General features: G+C 41.5%; 1 protein-coding gene across 1 annotated transcript in view; it reads right to left on the bottom strand.

The window, feature by feature from the left end:
- Positions 1-23,646, bottom strand: part of LRMDA (leucine rich melanocyte differentiation associated) — a 1,037,232-nt gene extending 1,013,586 nt beyond the window's left edge. Inside the window, exons 1-2 of the mRNA XM_081267524.1 lie at positions 22,917-23,646; positions 16,179-16,279 (exon numbers count right to left, since the gene is read on the bottom strand). Of these exons, the coding sequence (XP_081123650.1) occupies positions 16,179-16,279; positions 22,917-22,946 (131 nt within the window). The 5' untranslated portion in view covers positions 22,947-23,646. The remainder of the gene's footprint in view (positions 1-16,178; positions 16,280-22,916) is intronic.
- Positions 23,647-24,572: the final 926 nt, after the last annotated feature.

The raw sequence follows: 24,572 nt of genomic DNA, 5'->3' as shown, positions 1-24,572 counted from the left end.
TATTTGTAAACAATCCTTGTGGGGATTTTTTTTCTCCTCCTCTCCCCCACCCCAAGAAAAACAGCCCTGCCAGTTATAATAGAAAGCCAAGTAAAGATAAATCAATTAGCTTGCTAATTTCTCCCCTCTCATTTATTTAGCTCTGCACTGTATTTGTCGTAATTGACTACAATTATGTTAATTACTAACTCCAGTATAATTACTATATTTATTGTCATTGAGCACGCGATGTACCCACAGCAAAGCTGGCATTTGTCGGGCATCAAGAAAGCAAACTGTCGAGAGGTGATTCTCAGCAAACTGGCGGATGTGGCTTCAGCAAATGAAAGGGCAAAAGAGATTTCATGCAATGTTAGTTTGAAAGCACCGGTTCATTAAGGATATTAATTTTCTGATAACTACACATTTAAGCATGACACACTAGCGCAGTATCTACAGGATTTCGCAATTATTAATGCGTGACAGTTTCAAATGCTAAGTGAATCAATTAAACAGCAGCATTCACAATTTGAGAAGAGATAACTGCTTCATAACTACCTAAGACTACAATTTTCACATGACAAAAAAGAGCCATTGAGGCGCCTTCAAAACCTGACAGGTCAAGAAAGAAGTTTGAAACAAAAGCACCTTACAACCATCATCTCCCCTCTTTACTTGTCAGATCAACTTTGCTAGTGTCTCCCCAGAAACGGCATCACATGCCAGCTGCCACAAGGTGATTTTTCATGTCTTGTCAAAGAAATCTTTTATTCTATTTGCTCTGCATTAACATGTTACATTTATTGATCAAGGGCCTGTTCGGCAGCCACAGCAGGGCACTGAGCTCTCCATGCCTACGGGGCTTTGATGTCCCGGTGACATTCGAGCCCGAATAATGCACATACTAAATGGATTTAATGCAGAAATGTGTTTGGGCCTGACAGTTACATTAATAACAGCCCCTCACACTGATAAATATGCAATTGCTACTATTAAGAGTTACCCAATTATGGGGAAAATATTTCTCTACCTTATAAATAAATCCATCAAGGAAAAAAAAAAGTTTTATACAATGGTGCATTTTCTTAAAACACTTCTGCGGCAGGAGACAGGCCGTGTGGGGGTTAACACCCCCTCTTTTGCTCTCCCCTCCAATTGTTTTTAATAAGTCTTGCTTTATCTCAAGAATGGTTTGGGGATTTTTTTTTTCTTTTAAACCTCTTTTGTCGGTCTTCCCTGTTGTACCCGTCTCTTATTTCTTCAGAACCAGAGAAAAAGCAGACACCCAGGAGACTGAAAAAATTGGGTTCTGGGTAAAGTCAGAGAGGCGCTTAGGGGAGGTGGTGCAGAGGTGGGGGGCATGTGGCTGATCTCAGTAATGATGGGTCTGGGGGGAGGAGCCTTTCTATTTAAACTCTAAACAAAACCTGAACATGTGTGTATGTCTCTCTCATTTAAAACCCTAAGTGACCTTGTCTTATGGCAATGATTGGAGTGGGGGTGCACAGGGAAAGAAAGCAGCTGGGATGGGAGAGACCTTTTATGGGAAAAGTCTTGGCCAGGGAGAACTTGCAGTTATTATATTCCTGCAATTAAGTACAGACACCCAGCATAAAGCATAATCACTCCCTTTTCATCATCAAGGAATGGGGAACAGCTAAAATCACCAACACCACAGTCCCTGAGGAGAAGAAAGAGTCTTTTCAAATAGTGAGTGTGTGCACATGAGTCCAAGTGCATGAATGCACTCCCACCCCACCTCTTCTTTTCCCTTTAGACTCAAAACCCTAGCATGCAGTTCTCCCTCAAGGTCTACCCGTTTCAAGGCTGGAACAACAAACGGTCCAGCCAGAGCAATTGCTAAGCCTTTTCTCCCATGACCATGACCTTGGATCTGAGCCAAGCTTCCCAGTTCAAGAGGAGAAGGAAGAAGCAAATGCATACTTTCAAACACTTGCCCTCACCTCCAAGCCTTCCCAGGCCTCTGAGGTGCTACCTGGCCAAACTTCCAAACCAGAAAGGTCTTAGAGAATCAGGAGAGAGGAGGGGAGGCAATGTGTAAGACTCAGGGGCCTCAAATGTGGATGAGCAAGATCTACTCCAACCTTCGACAGTGACTTCCAATAGCTTTGAGTGATTTAACAAGAAAAAAGAAACTTCCCACACAACAAAATATAGGTTTGGAAGTCACTGCCCAGCTCCTTAAGCAAAGAAAGTAATAATCTGTACCATGGAAAGCAGTTTCAAACAGCCATGCAGCTAGTCAGACCATGGCGCCATTTAGTCCTAACTGTCCCATTTTAATCATTGGTTAAGAACCTGGAGGTCCAGTGAGGAGAAAGTCTGAAAGGGTTAAGGTCCCCAGGTACTCTTCCTACCCTCCAACCCCCAGAACTCCACAGCAACCCTGACAATATGGAGGGCAGCATCACTCACATGCACAATTGTATCTACAGGGCAGAGGGAAAGGTGGAGCAGTGAGGCCCAAGGTCCAAACAGTTCAGGGAGAGAGAAAAGAATACAAATCCCAGGATTCTGGGGGAGTAAAATGGGTGAGATGGGAAATAAAAGACAGTATTTAAAAGTTCAGGAATTTCTCATCCTAAGCAGCAAATAATGGCAGAAATATGGAGACGATGTTTGTGAAAGCACTTTCTAAACTATACTGTAAATTAAAGGATCCTCATCATGAACCTCAGGAAAGTCCAGCGACCTCTGAGCAGTCCTCTCCATCTGCCCACCACTTCCCAGCCCAGACTCACCCACTGTGGCTCAACACCCCACTTTCTGTGCCCAAAGGGTAGAAATACAGGAAGTCAAGAGGACTTGGGAGTGGAGGAAATGCCACTGAAACCACCTCACAGTACCTGATACCTGTCCCTTAATGCCCTTCCCTCCCCCTAGCTTAGCCAACTGTTTCCTGTGCTTCTGTAGTCATGGTGGTCACTCCAGAAAGTGTTAGAAATAAAGAGAATTAAGGTCTTGCTACTGAGACCTTAACTTTTACCTGTCAAGTCATTTTCCATGTCACCTTTTGGTCATATGTTCTGCTGGTTGGTAGATATATTAGAACGGCCAGTGACAGTCTTGGAACGACCACAAAAAAAAAAAAAAAAGTGTGTATGTGTTTTAAATCACATTACTCAGCAGAGAAACCACATGGATTTCAACTACACAGAACCTTGCCTCATCAGAATCATGCAAGATTTATTAATGCCCTAGAAATATACCAAAATTTCAAGAACAGTTTATCTTTCTGACGTCTCTCTTTGCTACCAAAGGTCTTATCAAAGATTATTGGCATGAGCTCTGTTGCCTCCCCACCAAATGTCAATCAATATGCTTCCCAAGAAAGACCACTACATTTGGAGTTTGCAAAAAAAAAAAAAAAAAAAAAAAAGGATGAACAAGGTCATTGACTGCAAAGACACAGGTTAGTAAATACCACTGCCAACAGAACATATTCTGTGAACTGTTCTCCTAAGAGTTAAGATGCGGAATTTTCTCTCCTATTCTACTACTGGAATATGACCAAGTGTACCCTCCTAGCTGATGGGGATTAAAAATAAACAAGGTGAATGAAGTTAGCCTATGGAATATTGAGATTAGCTATAAAACTAAAGTATTTGTATCAGTTAGGATAGGCTAGGTTGTGCTGAATTAACAAATAACCCCCAAAATTTATAACACAGATTTATTTCTCAAAGTCTATGTCCAAAATAGATTAGCAAAGGGATCTGCTTGTCTGTAGTTAAAATCCCAGAGTGATGTATCATGATAGCAGGGGAAGTGAAAGTAGCAAGTTGTGTATTAGTTCTTAAAAGTTTCTGCTAAGCAGTCCTACCACAGAGTACAGAGATATGCAAACACACACACACACACACACACCCACACACACACACACACACACACACATATATATATATATATATATATATATATATATATATAAAAGAGAAGAAATCTTCAATATCTGTGAAGAAACCCAATGATTACTAGAGAGTGAAGTGGGTCAAACCTGGACTCTCAGCCTTGCTCACATCATGTTCTACTAACAATAGCTATGCTTAATGAAGACCTACTATGTCCCAGGTAACTTATAGGAACATTACATATAGCACTTAACACCTCAGCAACTAGACCAAGATGAGTAAAACACCAAAGTGACATAAGCAAGATTTCAAACCAGGGTGGTCTAAAGTCAAAGTCTTGGTTCTTTCCATGACACTACCCATCTTCCCAACTGAACAAGAAGTTAACAGGCCCTATTCAATCCAGTAGTTCATAGCATAGACAAAGAAAGTGTGGTTGTCAATAAATACATGCAAAAACGTTCAATATCTCTAACCATCAGGGAAATGCCAGTCAAAACTACATTTCATCTCACTCCAGTCAGAATGGCAATTATCAAGAATACAAATAAGGGCTGGGGATGTGGCTCAAGCGGTAGCGCGCTCACCTGGTATGCGTGCGGCCCGGGTTCGATCCTCAGCACCACACACCAACAAAGATGTTCTGTCCGCCGAGAACTAAAAAAATAAATATTAAAAATTCTCTCTCTCTCTCTCCCCTCTCTCACTCTCTCTTTAAAAAAAAAGAATACAAATAATAATAAATGCTGGCGAGGATGTAGGGAAAAATCTACACTCTTACATTGTTGGTGGAACTGCAAATTAGTACAACCACTCTGGAAATCAATATGGAAATTTCTCATAAAACTAGAAATGGAACCATCATCTGACCCAGCAATCCTACTCCTCAGTATTTATCCAAAAGAACTAAAATCAGCATACAATTGTGTTATGGTCTTATCAATGTTTATAGCAGCACAATTCACAATAGCCAAATTATGGTACTGGCCCAGATGCCTGTCAACAGATGAATAGATAAAGAAAATGTGGTATATGTACACAATGGAGTTTTACTCGGTCATAACGAAAAATGAAAATATGGCATTTGCTGGTAAATAGAACTAGAGAATATCACATAAAATAAGCCAGATTCTGAAAGTCAAGGGTCAGATATTTTCTCTCATATGCAGAAGCTGGACCAAAATAAGAGGGGGAAATAGGGGAAGGAATCCCATGAAAATAGAAGGGAGATCCGTGGAGCAGAAGAAGGTGATTGAGGGGAAAGGAGGAGGGACAAGAAAAAGCAGGAACGGTAGAATTAATATGACCAAACTATGCTACGTACATATATGAATATTCCAGTGAATTTCACCTTTAAGCATTTCTATAAAGCACTAATTTTAAAAAGATATAAATAAATAGAAAGAAGACCAGAAGAGTAGAGGAAAGGAAACAGGGGGAGGAGGGAGGGAAGGGAAAGGAAAGAGAAAAATACTACAGACTGAATTGAAGCAAATTATATTCCATGCTTGTATGATTATGTCGAAATGAACCCCTATATTTTGTATAACTAAAATGCACTAATAAAAATAGTAATAGAAAACAAAAAGAAAGCGTGGTTGTATGTCCTTAAAGAAGCTGTGATGGAAGATCTATACAATGAAAACTACAGAACCCTAAAGAGAGAAGTAGAAGAAGATCTTAGAAGATGGAAAAATATACCCTGTTCATGGATAGGCAGAACTAACATCATCAAAATGGCGATATTACCAAAAGTTCTCTATAGATTTAATGCAATGCCAATCAAAATCCCAACGGCATTTCTTGTAGAAATAGATAAAGCAATCATGAAATTCATATGGAAAAATAAAAGACCCAGAATAGCAAAAGCAATTCTAAGCAGAAAGTGTGAATCAGGTGGTATAGCGATACCAGATTTCAAACTATATTACAGAGCAATAGTGACAAAAACAGCATGGTACTGGTACCAAAACAGGCGGGTGGATCAATGGTATAAAATAGAGGACACAGAGACTAATCCACAAAGCTACAACTATCTTATATTTGATAAAGGGGCTATAAGCATGCAATGGAGGAAGGATAGCATCTTCAACAAATGGTGTTGGGAAAACTGGAAATCCATATGCAACAAAATGAAACTGAATCCCTTTCTCTCGCCATGCACAAAAGTTAACTCAAAATGGATCAAGGAGCTTGATATCAAATCAGAAACTCTGCGTCTGATAGAAGAAAAAGTTGGCTCCGATCTACAGATTGTGGGGTCGGGCTCCAAATTCCTTAATAGGACACCCATAGCACAAGAGTTAACAACTAGAATCAACAAATGGGACTTAATTAAACTTAAAAGTTTTTTCTCAGCAAAAGAAACAATAAGAGAGGTAAATAGGGAGCCTACATCCTGGGAACAAATTTTTACGCCTCACACTTCAGATAGAGCCCTAATATCCAGAGTATACAAAGAACTCAAAAAATTAGACAATAAGATAACAAATAACCCAATCAACAAATGGGCCAAGGACCTGAACAGACACTTCTCAGAGGAGGATATACAATCAATCAACAAGTACATGAAAAAATGCTCACCATCTCTAGCAGTCAGAGAAATGCAAATCAAAACCACCCTAAGATACCATCTCACTCCAGTAAGATTGGCAGCCATTATGAAGTCAAACAACAACAAGTGCTGGCGAGGATGTGGAGAAAAGGGTACACTTGTACATTGCTGGTGGGACTGCAAATTGGTGCGGCCAATTTGGAAAGCAGTTTGGAGATTCCTGGGAAAGCTGGAAATGGAACCACCATTTGACCCTGCTATTGCCCTTCTCGGACTATTCCCTGAAGACCTTAAAAGAGCATGCTACAGGGACACTGCCACATCGATGTTCATAGCAGCACAATTCACAATAGCTAGACTGTGGAACCAACCCAGATGCCCTTCAATAGATGAATGGATTAAAAAATGTGGCATCTATACACAATGGAGTACTATGCAGCAATAAAAAATGACAAAATCATAGAATTTGCAGGGAAATGGATGGCACTAGAGCAGATTATGCTTAGTGAAGCTAGCCAATCCCTAAAAAACAAATACCAAATGTCTTCTTTGATATAATGAGAGCAACTATAAACAGAGCAGGGAGGAAGAGTAGGAAGAAAAGATTAACATTAAACAGAGACTTGAGATGGGAAGGAAAGGGAGAGAAAAGGGAAATTGCATGGAAATGAAGGGAGACCCTCATTGCTAAACAAAATTACATATAAGAGGTGTGAGGGGAATGGGAAAATAAACAAAGAGAGAAATGAATTACAGTAGATGGGGTAGAGAGAGAAGTTGGGAGGGGAGGGAGGGGAGGGGGGATAGTAGGGGATAGGAAAGGTAGCAGAATACAAAAATTACTATTAGGGCATTATGTAAAATTGTGGATGTGTAACTGACGTGATTCTGCAATCTGCATTTGGGGTAAAATTGGGGGTTCATAACCCACTTCAATCTAATGTATGAAATATAATATGTCAAGAGCTTTGTAATGTTGTGAACAACCAATAAAAAAAAAAAAGAAGCTGTGATGGTATGCCAGGTGTCCCCTTCTGCATGCAGCCATGGGGAGAAGGTAGACCCTCTGATCTTCACAGGAACTGCACAAATCTCCCAGTCCTTTCCCCTCATCCTGGCCAAAGCCGGGGAAGCAACAAGTAAGCTCCCACCTAAGAAATTTTCTCCTAAGCAATTCCCCATCCAGTGCACTTATCAGAGTGATGCTAAATAAGATGCGACTGCAAATAATTTAATTTTTAAAACGTAAGCTTCCTGTTGCCATAAATCAATTAAACCCTCTCACTTTTATTGCCAGATTGACATGGGCATATTTATCACTGCCACAGGAGCTCTGCTCTACCCGCTGTGTTCAACAAACTAAGCAGGCAACCCACTCAAAGCATTCGGGGTCCTTGAGGGACAGGAATGGGACCACCAGGGAGGATTTTTCCCTGCCCCAAACAGGGAGAGGAAAAACTGAAATTGGAACAACTCATTAAAAAGCTCTCTTTGGGATGAACATGGCGGTGCACTCCTGTAATCCCAGCCACTTGGGAAGCTGAGGCAGGAGGAATGCAAGTTCAAGGACAGTCCTGGCAATTTAGTGAAATCCTGCCTCAAAATGTAATTTAAAAGGGGGTGGAGATGTGGCTTAGTGGTTGAGTGCCTCTGCTTTCACTCCCTAGCAGTGGGTGCAGAGGACTCTCTTTGCCTTGAGCAAATCAAAGGATTCTGTTTGCTCATCTGCAAAGTAAAGGCAAAATATGAAGAAGCTCAAGCAAGAATTCAACCAATGGACTTCATATACTCTTGGTAGCAGAAACAGGTATAATCTTTCTAGAGGGAAATTTGACACATGTAGGAAAGCCCCCCTGACAATTTTGTCTCTAGGAATTTATCCAAAGCAACCAAGACGTACTCATCAATGAGTACTCCAAAGATATTTAAAATAGAGTCATTTATAACAGTAAAAATCTAGAAACAACCACATGTCCAATACTAAGAAATAACTTAGACACCATTAAAAATTGTGAGCAGTATGAGAAGTATTTATGAAGATGGAAAAATGCTTCCAACAGTGTGAACAAGAGCATTGATTTTTTTTTTAAAGGCAGTAAAAAAGACTAAGAAGGCGTCACAATTTTAACAATGGTGATTTCTGGCTGGTAAAATTATCAGTGATATCAAAACACAACTGTTTCCTTTATAACTTTCTATATTTTCAAATATTTCTAATTTATTATTGCTGCTTTTACATAAGAAAAATTATCTTCCAACATAAAGATCTTAAATATAATTTCATGAAGATATAGACATTAGATCATGGACATTCATGCACTCAGATTCAAGGGGCAAAAGGTCACTCCTTCTGGATGTAACCTGATTAACTTCCTAAATCCTCTATCCTCATTTCAGAATGGATGGCAGGATCCCAATTCTGGGAATTTTTGTACAAAATTTTGTACAAAAAGCTTGTCCCAGTCAATGTAGCTAACCTTGTTCCCATTTAATCACAACAGGAAGAATCAGATCCAGGCTGAAACATCAGAGGAGAGGGATGTTCAGACCTTTAAAGAGAGTCTGAGTTTTTATCTGGGCCTGTTTTTTTACTTCCCTTTCCAACTTCCAACCTGACATTAATTCCAGTGACTTTAATCCCCCCGAGAGAGTCATCTAAACAATACAACTTGAAAGTTCTGACCTTCTGCATGGGGAGGTAAACAGTTTATTACTGGACAATCCAACTGAGACAGAGGTGGATTCATTAACGTTAATGCAGAAGACTCTGAGACGTAATAGGAAGGAAGAAAAAATCAGATGGTAATTTCAAACAAAAGTTCTGAGCTTATAAATCCATAACTACCTTTCCTGTCAGAATGAGCAGATAGTCACAGAAGAATCAGCAGAACCAACACTTTTACAGATGAGATCAACATTAAGGATGGTGTATGGCTAAGAATGAATGACAAGACAACAAAGAAGGATGGTTTGGGGGCCTGGTGGTAAAGTAAATACAAATGTGAGCTTATAAGAAGAAATTCACCTGAACAGAGTAATAATAATCAGGGCCATTAAGTAAGTCATTAAAAACCACCCAACAAAGAAGAGCCCTACACCTAATTCTTCACTATCGAATACTACCAAACATTGAAAGAATTAACATCAACTCTTCTTGGACTTCTTCAAAATAATAGTAGAGGAGGGAACATTTCCAAACTCATTTTACAAGGTGAGCATTAATTACCCTGACACCAAAGCCAGACAAGGACCAATAAGAAAATAAAATTAAAGGCCAATATCCCTGATGCACACAGATGCAAAATTTTCAACAATTCTAGCAAACCAAATTCAACATCACATTAAAGCTGGGCCCAGAAGCTCATGCCTATAATCTCAGATACTTGGGAGGATGAAACAGGAGGATCACAAGTTCAAATCCAGACTGGAAAACTAAGTGAGACCCTATCTCAAAAGTAGAAAATTTAAAAAGGGTCATGGATATAGCTCGGGGCAGAGTACTCCTGGATTCAATCCCCAGCACCACAAAAAATAGATAAAAATTTTAAAAACCCAACACACTAAAAGGATACTATACCATGGGACACAAGGATGAGTTCAGTATACACAAATCAATAAATGTGGCACACCACATAAACAGAATAAAGATAAAAATCATATGATCATCTCGATAGAGGCAGGAAAAGCATTCAACAAAATCCAACATGCTTTCATGATAAAAAAAAAAAAACTCTCAACAAATTAGGTACAGAGGAATGTACTTCAACAGAATAAAGGCCACAGCAAACACTCCATGGTGATAAAGTGAAAGTTTTTCCTCTAAGACCAGGAATAACACAAGGATGCCCACTCTTATTATTTTCTTTCAGTATAGTACTAGAAATCCCAACCAGAGCAATAGGTAAGAAATAAAAAGCATCCAAATCAGAAAAGAAAAAGTAAAATTTTCTCTGTTTGCAGATCTCATGATGATACACATAGAAAACCATAGAGATTCTACCAAAAAATTAAAACTAATAAATTGAGTAAAATTACAGGATAACAAATCAAGACACAAAAACCCAGTTACATTCCTTCTAAAAATAAATAAATAAATATCCAAAAGAGAGATTGCGAAAACAATCCCATTTACAACAGAATCAACAATAAAATACTTAGAAATAAATTTAACCAAGGAAATGAAATATATGTATTGAAAATTATGAAACATTGAGGAAAGAAATTTTAAAAGGCACAAATAAATGAAAAGCAATCCTGTGTTTATGGATTGAAAGACTTAATATTGTTAAAAGGTCCTCACTACCTCATGTGATCAACAGATTCAATGCCATCCCTATCAAAATTCCAATGGCATTTTTTTTCACAAAAACTGGTTTGACCACAAAAGACTCATATAGCCAAAGCAATCTTAAGCAAAAAGAACACAGCTGAAGACATCATACTACCTAATTTCAAAACATACTACAAAGAAAAACAATATAGTACTGGCACAAAACAGACACATGTACAAGACATCCACATGTACAAGAATGAAATTAGATCCTTATCTTTTATTATATAAAGAAAAAACAAGTCAAAGTGAATTAAAGACTTAAATGTAAGACTTAAAACTATAAAATCACTAGAAGAGAAATAGTGCCTTGATATTGGTTTGGGCAATGATTTTTTCGATATGGCACCAATAGCACAGGGAACAAAAGCAAAAATAAATAAAGGGGATTACAGAAGCTAAATAGCTTCTTTACAGCAAAGGAAATAATGATCAGACAACCTATGAAATGGGAAAAATATTTGCAAACCACATATGTTAGTCAGTTTTGCATTACTATAACAAAAAACCTGAGATGATCAACTTAAAAAGAGGAAAGTTTTATCCTGGCTCACAGTTTTGGAGGTTTCAGTCCATGGTCATTTGGCCCTGTTGCTTTTGGGCCTGTGGGGACGCAGTACCTCATGACAGGAGCATATGACCAAAAAGGCCTATTCACCTCAAAAAAGAGAGAGACTAATACCTCATAATCCCCTTCAAAGGTACACCCCCAATGACCTAAGACCTCCCACTAGGTCCCACCTCTAAGGGTTTCACCACCTCCCAATAGCACCACAGAGCTAGTGACCAAGCCTCTAACACCTAGGCCTTTGGAGGACACTTCTACAAACCATATCATCATACATCTAAGAGGTTAATATCCAAAATACATAAGGAACTCAACTCAATGGCAAGAAAAGAAATAACCTCATTTTAAATTGAACAAAGATCCTCAATGGACACTTCTCAAAAGAAAATGTATAACCAGATGTGATAGTGAACACTGGTAATCCCAGCAACTGAGGACACTGAGGCAGGAAGATTACAAGTTCAAGGCCAGCCTCAGCAATTTAGTGAGACCCACAGCAACTTAGCAATATTCTGTCTCAAAATAAAAAATAAAAAAAAAAAAGCTGGGGAGGTGACTCAGTGGAAAAGTACCCCTGGGTTCAATCCCCAGTACCAAAAGAAGAAGGATAAATGGCCAGTAGACATATGATGAAAAAAATCACTATTCATCAGGGAAATACCAATCTAAACAACAATGAGATATCATCTCTCACCTGTTAAATGGCTATTATCAAAAGACAACAGTGCTGACCAAGATGTGGAGAAAAGGGAACCTTCACACACTAGGGATGGAATGCAAATTGAGATAGTCATTGTGGAAAACAGTTTGGAGGTTCTTCAAAAAATAAAACAATCATATGACCCAGAAAGCCCACACCTGAGAATAAATCAAATGAAATTAAAGCAGCATGCCAAAGAGCCATCTGCATTCCCATGATCATTGCAGCACTATTGACAGTAGCCAAGATGTGGAATCAACCTAAGTGACCACTGACAAGTGAATGGATTTTAAAAAAAAAGTGAAACTGATAAACACAATGGAATATTACTCACCATAAAAATAAGGAAATCCTGTCATTTTCAACAATATGGATGAGCCTGGAGGACATTATGCTAAGTGAAACAAAACAGGCACAGAGAGATATTGCATCATCTCATTTACATGAAGAATCTAAAAAGTCAAACTCACAGAAACAAAGAATAGAATGGTGGTTGGCAAAGGGCTGGTAGGTGGCGGAAATGAAGAGATGTTGGTCAAAAAGAAAAATATTCAGTTATGCAAGATGAATAAGTTCTAGAGAAGAATGAAATTTGACTCTTTATCTCAAGCCATATATAAAAATACACTCATAAAAAATGATACAAAAAAATACACTCAAAATGGATTAAACACTTTCATACAACAGACGGCAGGCTGACTATGGTTAATGTTGCTGTAGTATACACTTGAAATTTGCTAAGACAGTGGATCTTCTGTTTCACCATTAGAAAAAGGTAGCTAGGTGAAGTGACATGTATGTAAATTAGCTTTATTGTGGTAATCACCTAAGTATATGACTATGAAAATATCTAACCACAAATATGTACTTTTTTTTTAAGAGAGAGAGAGAGAATTTTTAATATTTATTTTTTAGTTCTCGGCGGACACAACATCTTTGTTGGTATGTGGTGCTGAGGATCGAACCCGGGCCACACGCATGCCAGGCAAGCGCGCTATCCCTTGAGCCACATCCCCAGCCCAATATGTACATTTTTTAATTGTCAATTATGCCTCAATAAAGTTGGAAAAAAAGAAATTCACATGTTAATATCTGTTTGGACCATCTCTGGAATACTACACAAAAATTAAGTAACAATAGTGAAAAGTTCAGAGCAAAAGTGTGAGGCTAAAGGACACAGATGTGGAGGAGACTCTTGTCTCTCTCTTTGTATGTTTGATCTTTGTAAAGGCTCTGCCATGTATAGGTTTGAATTATTCAAAAAATGAATAAATAGAACCCTTTGCCTAAAAAAATTGTGACCTAATACACAAATAGACTAATCTTGCAATCCAAGGAAGAATTTTATTGCTCTGTTTTAGGTCATACTCTGACATGATTTGGGATGTCAAAAGGAAGTCTGCAGAGACGTTCTTAAAAGGAGGGGAGAGAGTTAATTTTTCTGTATATACAAAAGTGAAAAGAGTTTTGTGTTTCTCAGGGCAGCTCTGGAAATACAGTAAATAACATGGGAGAGAAAAGCACTTGGTCATATGCAGAAGGCCTAACCCTAAATGAGCAGGGCCGGCAAGGAGTACCCAAAAGATTCCCAGGAACAGTGCTATCCCAATGTTTCTCCTGCTGTATGCTACAATGTCCACCACCAACCCCTTCACATACGCACTACACTGTGAGCTGGCATAATACATAATAACACTGTGTCTGGCTTCAGAGAAGAGCGGGTGTCCCTAGTGGAGCCAAGCAGGCTGCCAAAGGAGAACCATAGACAAGAAGTGAAGAGATAATCAGAACTGATGATATGGTAAATCTGGGTGCAGTTTAGATTGACTGGGAAATATGCTCCTCTTTAATCCCATGATCATGGCAGGGGGCGGGTCTAGGAGGAAACTTTCTACAGGATATGGGGTGCAGATTTCCAGTATTTCATTTCGATATGATGATCCCTGAAGCCTACCAGGCTTGGGTCATTTATTACACACCCACTTACTTGGAAAGCTTGATGATCTCCTATCTCTTCCCTACTCTCCGTTCTCCCCTCTTCCTTTTTAAGGGGAGCGGTTAAGCATCTAAAACATCTTAAATTCTGATCTAGATGAAGGCAAAGACAGACTGTAACCAGAGCACATTCACCTCTTCCTCTGACACCATGAAGAATAGTACCATCGCCCTTGCCCCGTAGCTAGGTAAATGAAGAAGGGTAAAGATGATCCCAACCAAGCATACCCGAGTCAAGTCAGTGTGCTTCTCTCCACTCTGGTCTGTAACTCCTTCCTAAAGAAACTCTTCCTGAATCTTGGGCCTCACCCCTCCATTGTGCAACCCTGCCCAAACCCGGCTACAGCCCAGTGCAGAGAAGACACCCCAAGAACAGCTCCTGAGCAGCCTCAAATTCAGCACTACAGAAAATTCTCTCCCCTCATCAAAGGAGAATATGTGTTTACTATTCTTCCACTGAATCCACTTTACAGACCTCCCCCTTGTAAAGTTTCCTGCATACAGGATCCATCTTTTCCTACAATAAGGACAGATCCAGCTCTGCAGAGTTAAGAGTCCCTTCTCCCCAAATGCACACACTTTTCAAGGTTTCAGCCTCTTCTCTGCCAAAGGCAGGCAGGGCCCCAGGCACGACAAAGATATCTATCTCCTCAGATCTGATAGCCCAGTCCCATGGCCTGTTTCCACTGACACTCCCTCACAGGGCCCAGCCTCCCCAGAAGCACATCCAGGCTTCCACCAGTCACTCCCAAGACAACCACAGCCCCAAGTCCTGATGTCCTGAGGCCCTGGAGGCCAGTCCCAGAAAAGGCACTCCTGCACCAGCAAAGGAACCTTTTGTCTGAACCCAGGTCAGGGGAGCTATTCAGAGTACACACATGCCAAGATTCACACAAGTGTCAGACATATCCCACTCTGGGATGTGCACTCTGTCTCTTCTCTGGGTACTGGGACCAGAAAATATCCTACATTTCTCTAGGATCTGCCTTAGTTTGGCTCCCTATGGTCACCACTTTCCACATCTCCCCGCAGACATGCAAACCCTGGGAGTCAGGGAAAGAACACACGGTGGCCATGCTCTTCCCACCACCATGCTTCTTAGAGACGACGCTCAGTGGGTCTCAGTGCTCCAGGGCACCAGCTAGAACTCTGCTGATGTAGCTCACATTCTCCTCTACCCACTGCTGCCTTAATGCTCAATTTTTGTCCATTTCCCTCAAATTCTTAAGTCACAAGTATCTTGACTCCAAGTTTGGGAGTGAAAAGAATCCAAGGCTGAAAGCAGGATAGTGCCTGAGCTCCAGAGTGGGATTCAGGCTCCTCACGCCTCCTTCTACCCCAAGAGTTTGTCCTAGACAGAGGACAACACAGAACTCAATGATGGCATTTAGAGGAAAAGCCCTGAGTGGAACCAGCCGGGAAAAGCCACCATCCTGACCCTGCTCATTTACCCCACTGATACGTGCCTTTCAAGTACCACCAACTCCCCCAGCCCCCCCAGGTCCCAGTCATAAACCATAACCTTTTAGGACAAAATGAAATAACTGTGTTCTCCATTAAAATAACATACAAGATCACACTTACCTTTTGCCAAGATTGGAACAGTTGTTAGAGGATTTCCTTCCCTCCCACCCACCCCATACCAACAGTGTCTGATTCCTTTGAAACACCATCTGGGAGAAATCATAATCACAAATATTTAAAGCTCTAATTCATAAAAAGTAAAAGAAAGAAAACATACACATGCACAGGCCCTACCTATGATTTGGCAAATGCCTAAGAAGGCAGAGTTATCCAAGACAGCACACCTAAATGCCCCCAAAACTCTTGCTGGCTCCATCTCATTCCTTCCCTAAGAGTATTCTGACTCATCTACATAGGCAGCAGTGAGAAAGGGAAAGAACAAAGTGATAATGTGACGGCCTCCCGTGGAAATTCAGGTGACATAGATGATGCTCCAACACTTGATGCTCCTCCAGTGACACAAAAAGACAAGCCAACAAATCATTTGAAGTGGAGTCAAACTTTTGGGTTTTGATTCCATGTGGCTCAGGACCCTGCACTAAATAAAAGAACACTCTGTACAGAGCTGGAACCTTTGACTTCCATCTGCTGGCCCATGAGTACCCAGGGGAACTGGGCCTCCCAGGCTGGGCCTGCATCCTGTGAAGGTTACATACCTCAGAAGGTTGAAGCTCAGATCCAGCCTCTTTGCAAAATGTCCACAGTCCCTGCCAAGGTGTTCTGGAATTTCTCTGCAGTCCTGGCCTATGTAGGACACCTGGAAATCAAATGGAACAGAAACAATGTGGCAAACGGAAATTACCCAGCTGCTCACAACCCTGAGTCATTGATCTGATGATTGCTTCCGCAACTTTAAACCTTTAAACGCATGCTCCTCACACACAAAAGAGCTACACTGTGACTGTTTTCCTGATCAAATAAGCTTCAGGGGCTTCAGGGATTCTGCCAACAGCTCCCCTTTCCTGAAACAGCTAGTGTGATGGAGACTAATCCTGGCACAATGGAAATTAGACTAAAATTGGCCAGATTCAGGTGTCCAAAGAAACCCCAATGTCAGAGCACACTAATAGAATCCTAACAATCAGCCTCTCACTCCGGGGTCTTTCCAACAACTGGCCCTCTGGCTCTCCTTCTGTCTCTCCTACACTGTCCCCTCCCAGTCACCATGTAATGCACATGGCCTCAGAAAAGGACACAGCAGATACACTCACTGGCCTTCAACCCTCAGGGTGCTAGAACAATAGAGTTAGTTAAGCAAACCTCCCCAGACTGCCTATTCCATCCCATTTCCATTGAGTATAAAATGCCCTCCAATCTCCAAATGATACTTAAAAGGTGACAGGGTAATGACATATGGCCAAGTCTCCAAGTCTCCCTCTTCCAGGGAGCCTCTTGCAATCAACCCCATTCAGCTGACAGAGCTGCCTCCTTAGTCATTTATTTTATTTTATTTTATTTTATTTTATTTTATTTTATTTTATTTATTTTAAATGCCTGGAAAGTGCTCACATATTACAAGACTGAACTGAAATTCAATCCCAGAACTTACAACTGTGAGAAGGTCTATTGGCTTTCTCATTACCCTAAATGCCCACTTTGGAAAACCCATTTTAAAGATATCTTATAAATAACATTCTGGAGATAGGACTGGCAATTCCAAAATTGGAAAAATGAGCCCATGCATCAGAGATGGCCAACAGACCACAATACATGATACATGCCCAAAGTACACCACCTTCAACTTCCAGGTAGAAATTCAGGCCTGTCTTGTAGCTATAGCCTTGATCCTTTCTCCCTACAAACCTACATTCTGTGCTTATGGATGAACATGTCTCAGAATGAGTTGGGGGGGGTACAAAAATATAGTGGCCATTTACATCTTCAGATACTAGATTAAACCACATTCATTACCAACATCCAACTATTAGCACTATAAAATAGAAACTTCACACGGTTCGACCTAATACAAACCACAGGACACCCTAGCACCTTCCATTTTTCAAGTTATCACTCATCCCTCTCCTAACTAATGGGGTGAACCACTGACAATACAATAGCCTGTAGTCACTCTTTTTCTATTCATTCTCTTTGAGTAACTTCACTCCAGGAGGAAAGAAAATGGGGAGAATGCATAGAAAAATAGCTGACTGAAATGAAATAATTTGACTCAGAAAGGTACAAGCTGAAAAATAAAGGGCTCTAGGTTCAATCTAGCAATCTCTCCCCTTACTACATGGGGCCCATCCTTCTTCATAGATCCTTGTATAATACATTAAGTTCTGAGAAATCATACACCAAGGAGATATCAGAGATATAAGGCCCAAATCAATCTAGGGACTCCCTCAAAAGATTGACTTAGTCAGCAGATTCTTGTGCATTATAAGTTTGCATTTACCCCCAGACCTATGGGGCTCACCCAAAAACCAATCCCACTCACCCTGGCCTGCACCACAGCATGTATATGTCATCATCACTCAAGAACTCTGAGTCAGGGAAGCTGAGACTTGAACAGAGACACTAACCCTTTCCTTATAGATTAGCCAAGGACTAAATCCAGTAGGGATCCAGCTTATCAAAACTTTTGTCTTTTATACCAGAAAATTAAGACTCCAAAGCCCTGATCAACCTGAGACAGCTTCTTAGTGACAAAGCCTAGAACAAGTTCTGCACCATGAATAAGGACTTCGAACTTGGGGAATCCCTACAAATCCAATATGGATGTAAGTGTTCTTGATCAACAAATACCAATGATGCCTCTACCATGATGTTTGGCTTCAAAATGAATCTTCCTGGCTGACAGGACCATCTGGAAGGCCCAAGGAGAGTGCCAGAGCCTGGGAAAAGACAGGGATGTTTGCTCCCTTTTTCCTTCCCCTTCAGAAGAAACAGTAGTACCAAGGCCAGCTGTCACCAAGAAGCACTTGGATCACAAGTCTAACAACTTGTTTTAGTATATGCTCTTAACAGCACAACATTCTCAGAAAACAAAACACAACACAACTTGCTTCCCATCCATAAAGACGAAAACCAAGTCTCTAAAATTTAGCATGAGAACCAACTTGATAAGCCATGCTTGGACTGCCCTGGTAGTTAGCTGGCAGCTTTTAGAGATGTCAGCTAAGCCAACCAGGCTGAAGGGCTCAAATCAGCTGGAAAAAGGCTTAAAAGCAGCAAGCAGTCATTGCTGAGCATTGCAACCAATGGCTAGAAGAGAGACTTGTTTAAGATGTGCTTCTGAGTGGAAGACCTCTCAGGACATAGGGAAACTTCCTAGTGCACAGGACCACCTAATGTAAGATACAAGGCCTGAAGAGCCAGACCAAAAATAATTTTCTTTTTCAGCAAGCAGGGATGTAGAAATTAGCAAGGTCTTTTTGTTTATATTGTTTTTGTTTGTTTGTAGGTACTAGGGATTGAACCCAGGGTTGCTTTACCACTGAAGCTTCATCCCCAGCCCTATTTAATTTTATAGTTTATTTTGAGACGGGGTCTCACTAAGTCACTTAGGGCCTAAGTTGCTGAGGCTGACCTTAAACTTGTGATCCTCCTACCTCAGTCTCCTGAGTTGCTGGGACCATAGGCATGTGCCACCACGCCCAGCAGAAATTAATAGCTCTTAAATGACATAGAAGCAAGAGTATATTCAGGACAAAAAGTCATTGCATTTAGTCAATTACCTTGACTCAGACTGAACTAGAACAAAGTTTTGAACTTTTAACTTTCCTACTTTATATAATTTGTACCCCTTCTACCTTGTGTGGAATAAGAGGACAGATCATTAACCGGCATTAACATCATTTGCAGGCAAATGAAAATATGTCAAGTTAAAGATCCCTGCAGAAAGGAACATCAGAGGGAAATGAGAGTGTCTGGGCGGGATTCCCACCCATGCACAAACTCAGCCCCTTCGTGGAAGCTGCAGAAAACCAAACCGCAAAGACTGCAAGTTTCTCTTGGCCTTTAGGACAGTCATTCCCAAGGCCTTTCCGGACATGATAGGTTTGTGAGTAGTCAGGTTGGGGGCGAGGGGTGGTATTTTATGATGCCTATCCCTAGGCAAGGGTGGAGGATTTTCCATATTATATTTGAATTACCAGAGTCACTGTCACAGTAAAAACATCCCTAGGTACAAAATGTATAAGTCCCTGAGCTGCTACTTATTAGCTGTGTTATCTTGCATGAGTCACAACCTTGTGAAGTCTATTTCCTCTTTTGTAAATCATCCTAACACTAACTGCCCTAAAAGTAGTAAGGATAACATAATAACTCACCTTTATTAAATACCAACTATGTGCCCAGCGTCTCTTCAGTCCTCAAGAAACACCCTCCCTCATGAAATGTGGAAAATAATATTTTTTTTAAAAAAAATGAAATGAAAATCAACTTAAGAAGAAACAGTCCCATGAATCACATATAATACCCAATTTAAGACACACAGCATTTTCTTTTTTTTTTTTTATTGTTTATCTGACATTCAGATTTTACTGGGTATCGTGTATTTGTGTTTGTTAAACTGAACATCTTTGTCTGAATGCTGATTTTTTTTATTTTTAAAGAGAGAGGAGAGAGAGAGAGATAGAATTTTTTTTAATATTTATTTATTTATTTTTTTTTTTAGTTTTTGGCGGACACAACAGCTTTGATGGTATGTGGTGCTGAGGATCGAACCTGGGCCGCACGCATGCCAGGCGAGCGTGCTACCACTTGAGCCACATCCCCAGCCCCGACACACAGCATTTTCATTGGCACCTAGCAATCACTAAGTAAATACAGCAGAATCAGACCACTGTCCCTATGGGAGAGATTGGTTATTTCCAATGTCTCTTGAGCACATGATTTCAGTGCCCAAATACCAAGTTTACATTTGTGTCCAAAATTGCATCAATACTACAATTTTAATTGTCATGCATTAGTGAAAATATAGGACTTAATTCTGAATATAAATGATGACTTCAAGTCAAGAGAAGCCAAATGAAGTCAGACCCATGTTGAAGAGAAAGATTTTACCAAAAAAATGTGATGGAGGATGAGGACATCCTCAAGCACATGTGGTGACAGGCCTGTATAAAAGTGACAGAGCTCTATAAAAGCAGCTGAGCCACAGTCAGCCCACAGTGGCATTGAGAGCCATGATCTAACTTCAACCACAAGTCATCATCCATCTCATTAAATGGTTTGTTATTGAGTTTTTCTTTCTTTATACTTAAACCATTGCTTTATTTTATTTGGGATTCATGGGTCTCTAAATGTTGAGAAAGTTACATCTGGCTTTATGTTTGTATATTTCGATAACACTGCAATATACATGATACAGATACTATGGGCTCATGGGAAGTTTTATGGTTTCATTGTTGTTTTGTTTTGTTTTGTTCACCCTTTAAGAAGGATCTACCTGAGAATAGAATAGTGGTTTATTGAGACTGGATAGGTGAGGGGGGCGGGGTTAACAGGTACAGAGGTGCTGTGGATAAGAAAAATAACTTCTAATGTTCTGTAGCACAGTAGGGTACTATAATTGATAACAGTTGGTTGTGTGTTTCAAAACAGCTAGATATTCTGAAAACTCTTAAATAAATGATTTGTTTTAAGGTGATGAATATACCAATTACCCTCTTTTGGTCATTATGCATTGTATACATGTATTGAAATACCACAGATAGATATGTGTCAAAAAAATTTTTTAAAAGAAGTCTCTACCAAAGTTTGAAAAGTAATATGCTACACATTAAAGTTGCTACCTCTAGTTATAAACTGGCAGGAGCAGACTATTACCAAATACTAAATCCACTGACCTGGGCAGTTTAAGAAATAGGGTACTAAACCCCAGGGGTATTTTCCAGTCCTCCCCAGACAGCTCCATTTTCTTAAAGCAGTCTCCAAAACCCCAAAATGTCTCAAGCACACTTCAGTGGATACCCATTGAGCTGTTTGGAGTAGGCTAAAAACAGGGGGTGCAGGAAACATCAAGTTTGGCAAATGGGGGTAGAAAAAGGAAACAGAGGGACGGGAAAGCTCACAGCCCCACTGACAAGTCCTCCATAAACTTGGAAGGAGCTTCAAGCAGAGATTCTGGGTTTCAAAATGTAGAGAAACATAGGGTTTGGGGACAGAGACCTCTCATTTCTGAACTCTGGACTTTCTCCAGCTCCCTAACAGACTATGAGCCTAACTAAGGACAGAGGCAGCAATCCCAGGCAACAACAAGGGGTAGGGGCAGTGCAAAGAGACCAAGGAGGGGCTAATTTCCAACAACACCTGGTGGTGCAGGGTGCATGGTAGGCACTGAATAAATAATGTGCAGAAATTGAAGAAATGTCAGGATTCTAAAAATAAAGAAGAAAAAAATACAGGTAGCAACCAGTTTGGTGAAATGCACAACCAGCCTGTTGTAGCTGTAAAACCCCTTAGACCTCTAAAGAGAAATCGCTCCTTTTAGCCCAAAGTAATCTCAAAATCCAAAATGTGCCTGACACTGGCTGCCTTAGGCAACCCAAGGGGAGTGCTTCAAAAACTCAGAACTGCTTCTTCAGGTTGTGCGGAGAAAGGCGGGAAGTGGGAGGGCTGGCTTAATCAGAAAGTAGAGAAGAGGTTAAAGACAGAGACCTGGCTTTACCACCAGATAAAAACACCTGGTCGCAGCCAGGCTGAGTTCCTCCCTCCAGCAATGAATTAAAAACACCTGAGGCTTTACTACAGGGCTGAAAACACGTGAGCCCAGGTGTCTATCATTCAGGGTTGAAATTGGGAGTGTTCTTGTCCCCCAGGAACACCTGTTAAGAAATCAGGGGTGCCAATAAAGCTGTAGCGAACGCTGAGCTTCCGCCAGACTTGGATAAGGAGCCTACCTTAATAACAGAACCTAGTCAACGCCACCCCCCAGATACATTATGATTTTCATTGTGACTTTCGTGGCCCTAGATATTTTGACTCCATGCCCCCTCTTTCCTCCATTTAAAATATGTCAGTTAACTTCTGCATTAGTATAAAGATGAATACACTGTGATATGTTAAAACATTTTCTTTGACCAAAAGTTCTCTTTAAATTCGGATTATAAAGAAGAAAGTTAAACACTTTCAGTGGGCCCCCCAAAAGTACCGTGAGCCGCAGAACTGTGTGGAAAGGAGAAGTTGGTCCTGGGGGCTGCTCAGTGGGACGCTAGGAACAGGGGGAAGTGGGAGGGTCCGGGCCCCTTCCCGCACTGCCAGGGAGCGTGCCAGGGCCGAAAGAGCGGCCTGTCCTCAGCAGACTAGGGCAGGCTTGGGCACTTGACACGCATCACTTGCACACGCAGCCATCTCGGGCGGGGGCGCTGTGAAGCCTTGGGGTACCCCGGCCCCGCGGTCCCTCCCCACACCGCCCATGCCCCGGGCGGGGGCGGGGCTCGCGGACTTACTTGAGTTCCACTGACCACGAGCCCAGCCATGACAGCCAAGACCCGGAGCGCGCGCAGCACTGAGCTCGGGCAGGAGGCGGCCGGAGCGCAGTTCCGCACTGAGCTGTCAGCTGACCCGGCGGAAGCCCGAGGCGCGGGCCCGGCGCAGGGAACTCCGCTCAGCCGAGCGCCGCCGCCCTCCGCTCAGACGGGTCCCCAGCAGGTGAGCCTCCGCAGCCCCCGGCGCGCTGCGACAGGTGGCCCGCTGCAAGCCGACCCCCGCGCCCCCAACGAGACAGGACTCCTTGACTTCCCTGTCCCGCCCCCGCCCAGGGCCCCTTCGCCCCAAGAGGTGTCCTCCAAAATTCCATGCCCAAAACTTTATTTCAATAATCAGGACCCAGTTTGAGGGTGGGGGTCCCAAACAGGGGCGCCCCAGTTGAGTCGTTAGTCTGGAGCGCAGAGTCGGGCCTTTCCTAAATTTCACAATGTAGGTTGCATAACTGCCCTCAACTGTCTCTGTAGGAGGGGCTTCTTATCCCTCTCTCGCCTGCTTTGATATAGAGTAGGGGAATCAGTAGGTTGAAAGGGATGGGGTTTCCATTTGTAGAGAGAGAGGAGAGGGAGAGTTGAATTTCCCTAAAAAGTCTTAGCTGGGCTCAGACCCCGCCCCAGCCCCTCCCACACACAGCCTCCAGCGGTTGTCAATAATAAACCTTAGGGAATGAGAATTGAATGATGTCTCCAAATATCAGACTTCTCTTATTCACCCCCTCAAGAGAGGCACTGTCAGCAGTGAGATCACTCACCGCCTCAACACACACACTTCTCCCACCCCACCTCCCCATCTGGAGGTGAGAGGTCACTATTTCTGCCCCTTGTTTGGATGAAATCCAGCCTCAGGTAACTCATAAGTTCATGCCTGCCCCTCCCTGGAAGGATCCGAATTTTCTCCCTACCTATGTTTGCCTATCCACCTTCACCCTCAGAGTGCACAAATCGATTCTGGATACCTATTCATCTTCACCCACTCCTTATTGTGCTAAAAGCCAGCCCAATGCCAAATGGTGTAGGGGACATCATGAGGGTCATCCCCCACATTCCTAGCAAAAGACAAGTTAACAAAGAAAACAAATTTGCTTAATCAAAGTTTTAGAGAATATGGGAGACTTCAGAAGTGAAGATGGAAGATCTAAGGGAAATTCTTTATGCTTAGGCTAGACAAAAAATGGACAGCTGTGTGGAAATGTGATTGGACAAAATGTGATGTGATAGACTGAAGGGAGAAACCCAGTAAGGCCTATCCACATTCTTCTTGATCTCTGTGTTGTGTTCTATCCTCCCAGGTATGGGGTAGGAATCCTCTGGAATGAAGATCTTAGGATCTGCTATCAGACAAGGCAGGTCAGAGGATTTCATTATTGTCAGTTCCTACCCAGAAAGGTGGGTTAAAGTAATATTTCTAAGTTTTATGGCTGGCTTTGGGGAAAGGAGTTCTAGTTTCTATAACCTACCTTGGGGAAGAATAATTCTAATTTCCATGCCTCAATTCAGGGGAGAATATGGAGTAGAAGACAGGAGGGCAGGAGAAAGAGATTTTGCTTTTGAGATGCTTCTAAGGCCTTCTGGTCTCCTTCAGTTCAAAATACTCAGTACGCCAAAGCACCAGACTTTGGA

This window comes from Spermophilus citellus, assembly GCF_964194105.1.
Source record: "Spermophilus citellus genome assembly, chromosome: 15".
NCBI lineage: Eukaryota > Metazoa > Chordata > Mammalia > Rodentia > Sciuridae > Spermophilus > Spermophilus citellus.
This window is presented reverse-complemented; position numbering and strand designations above follow the sequence as displayed.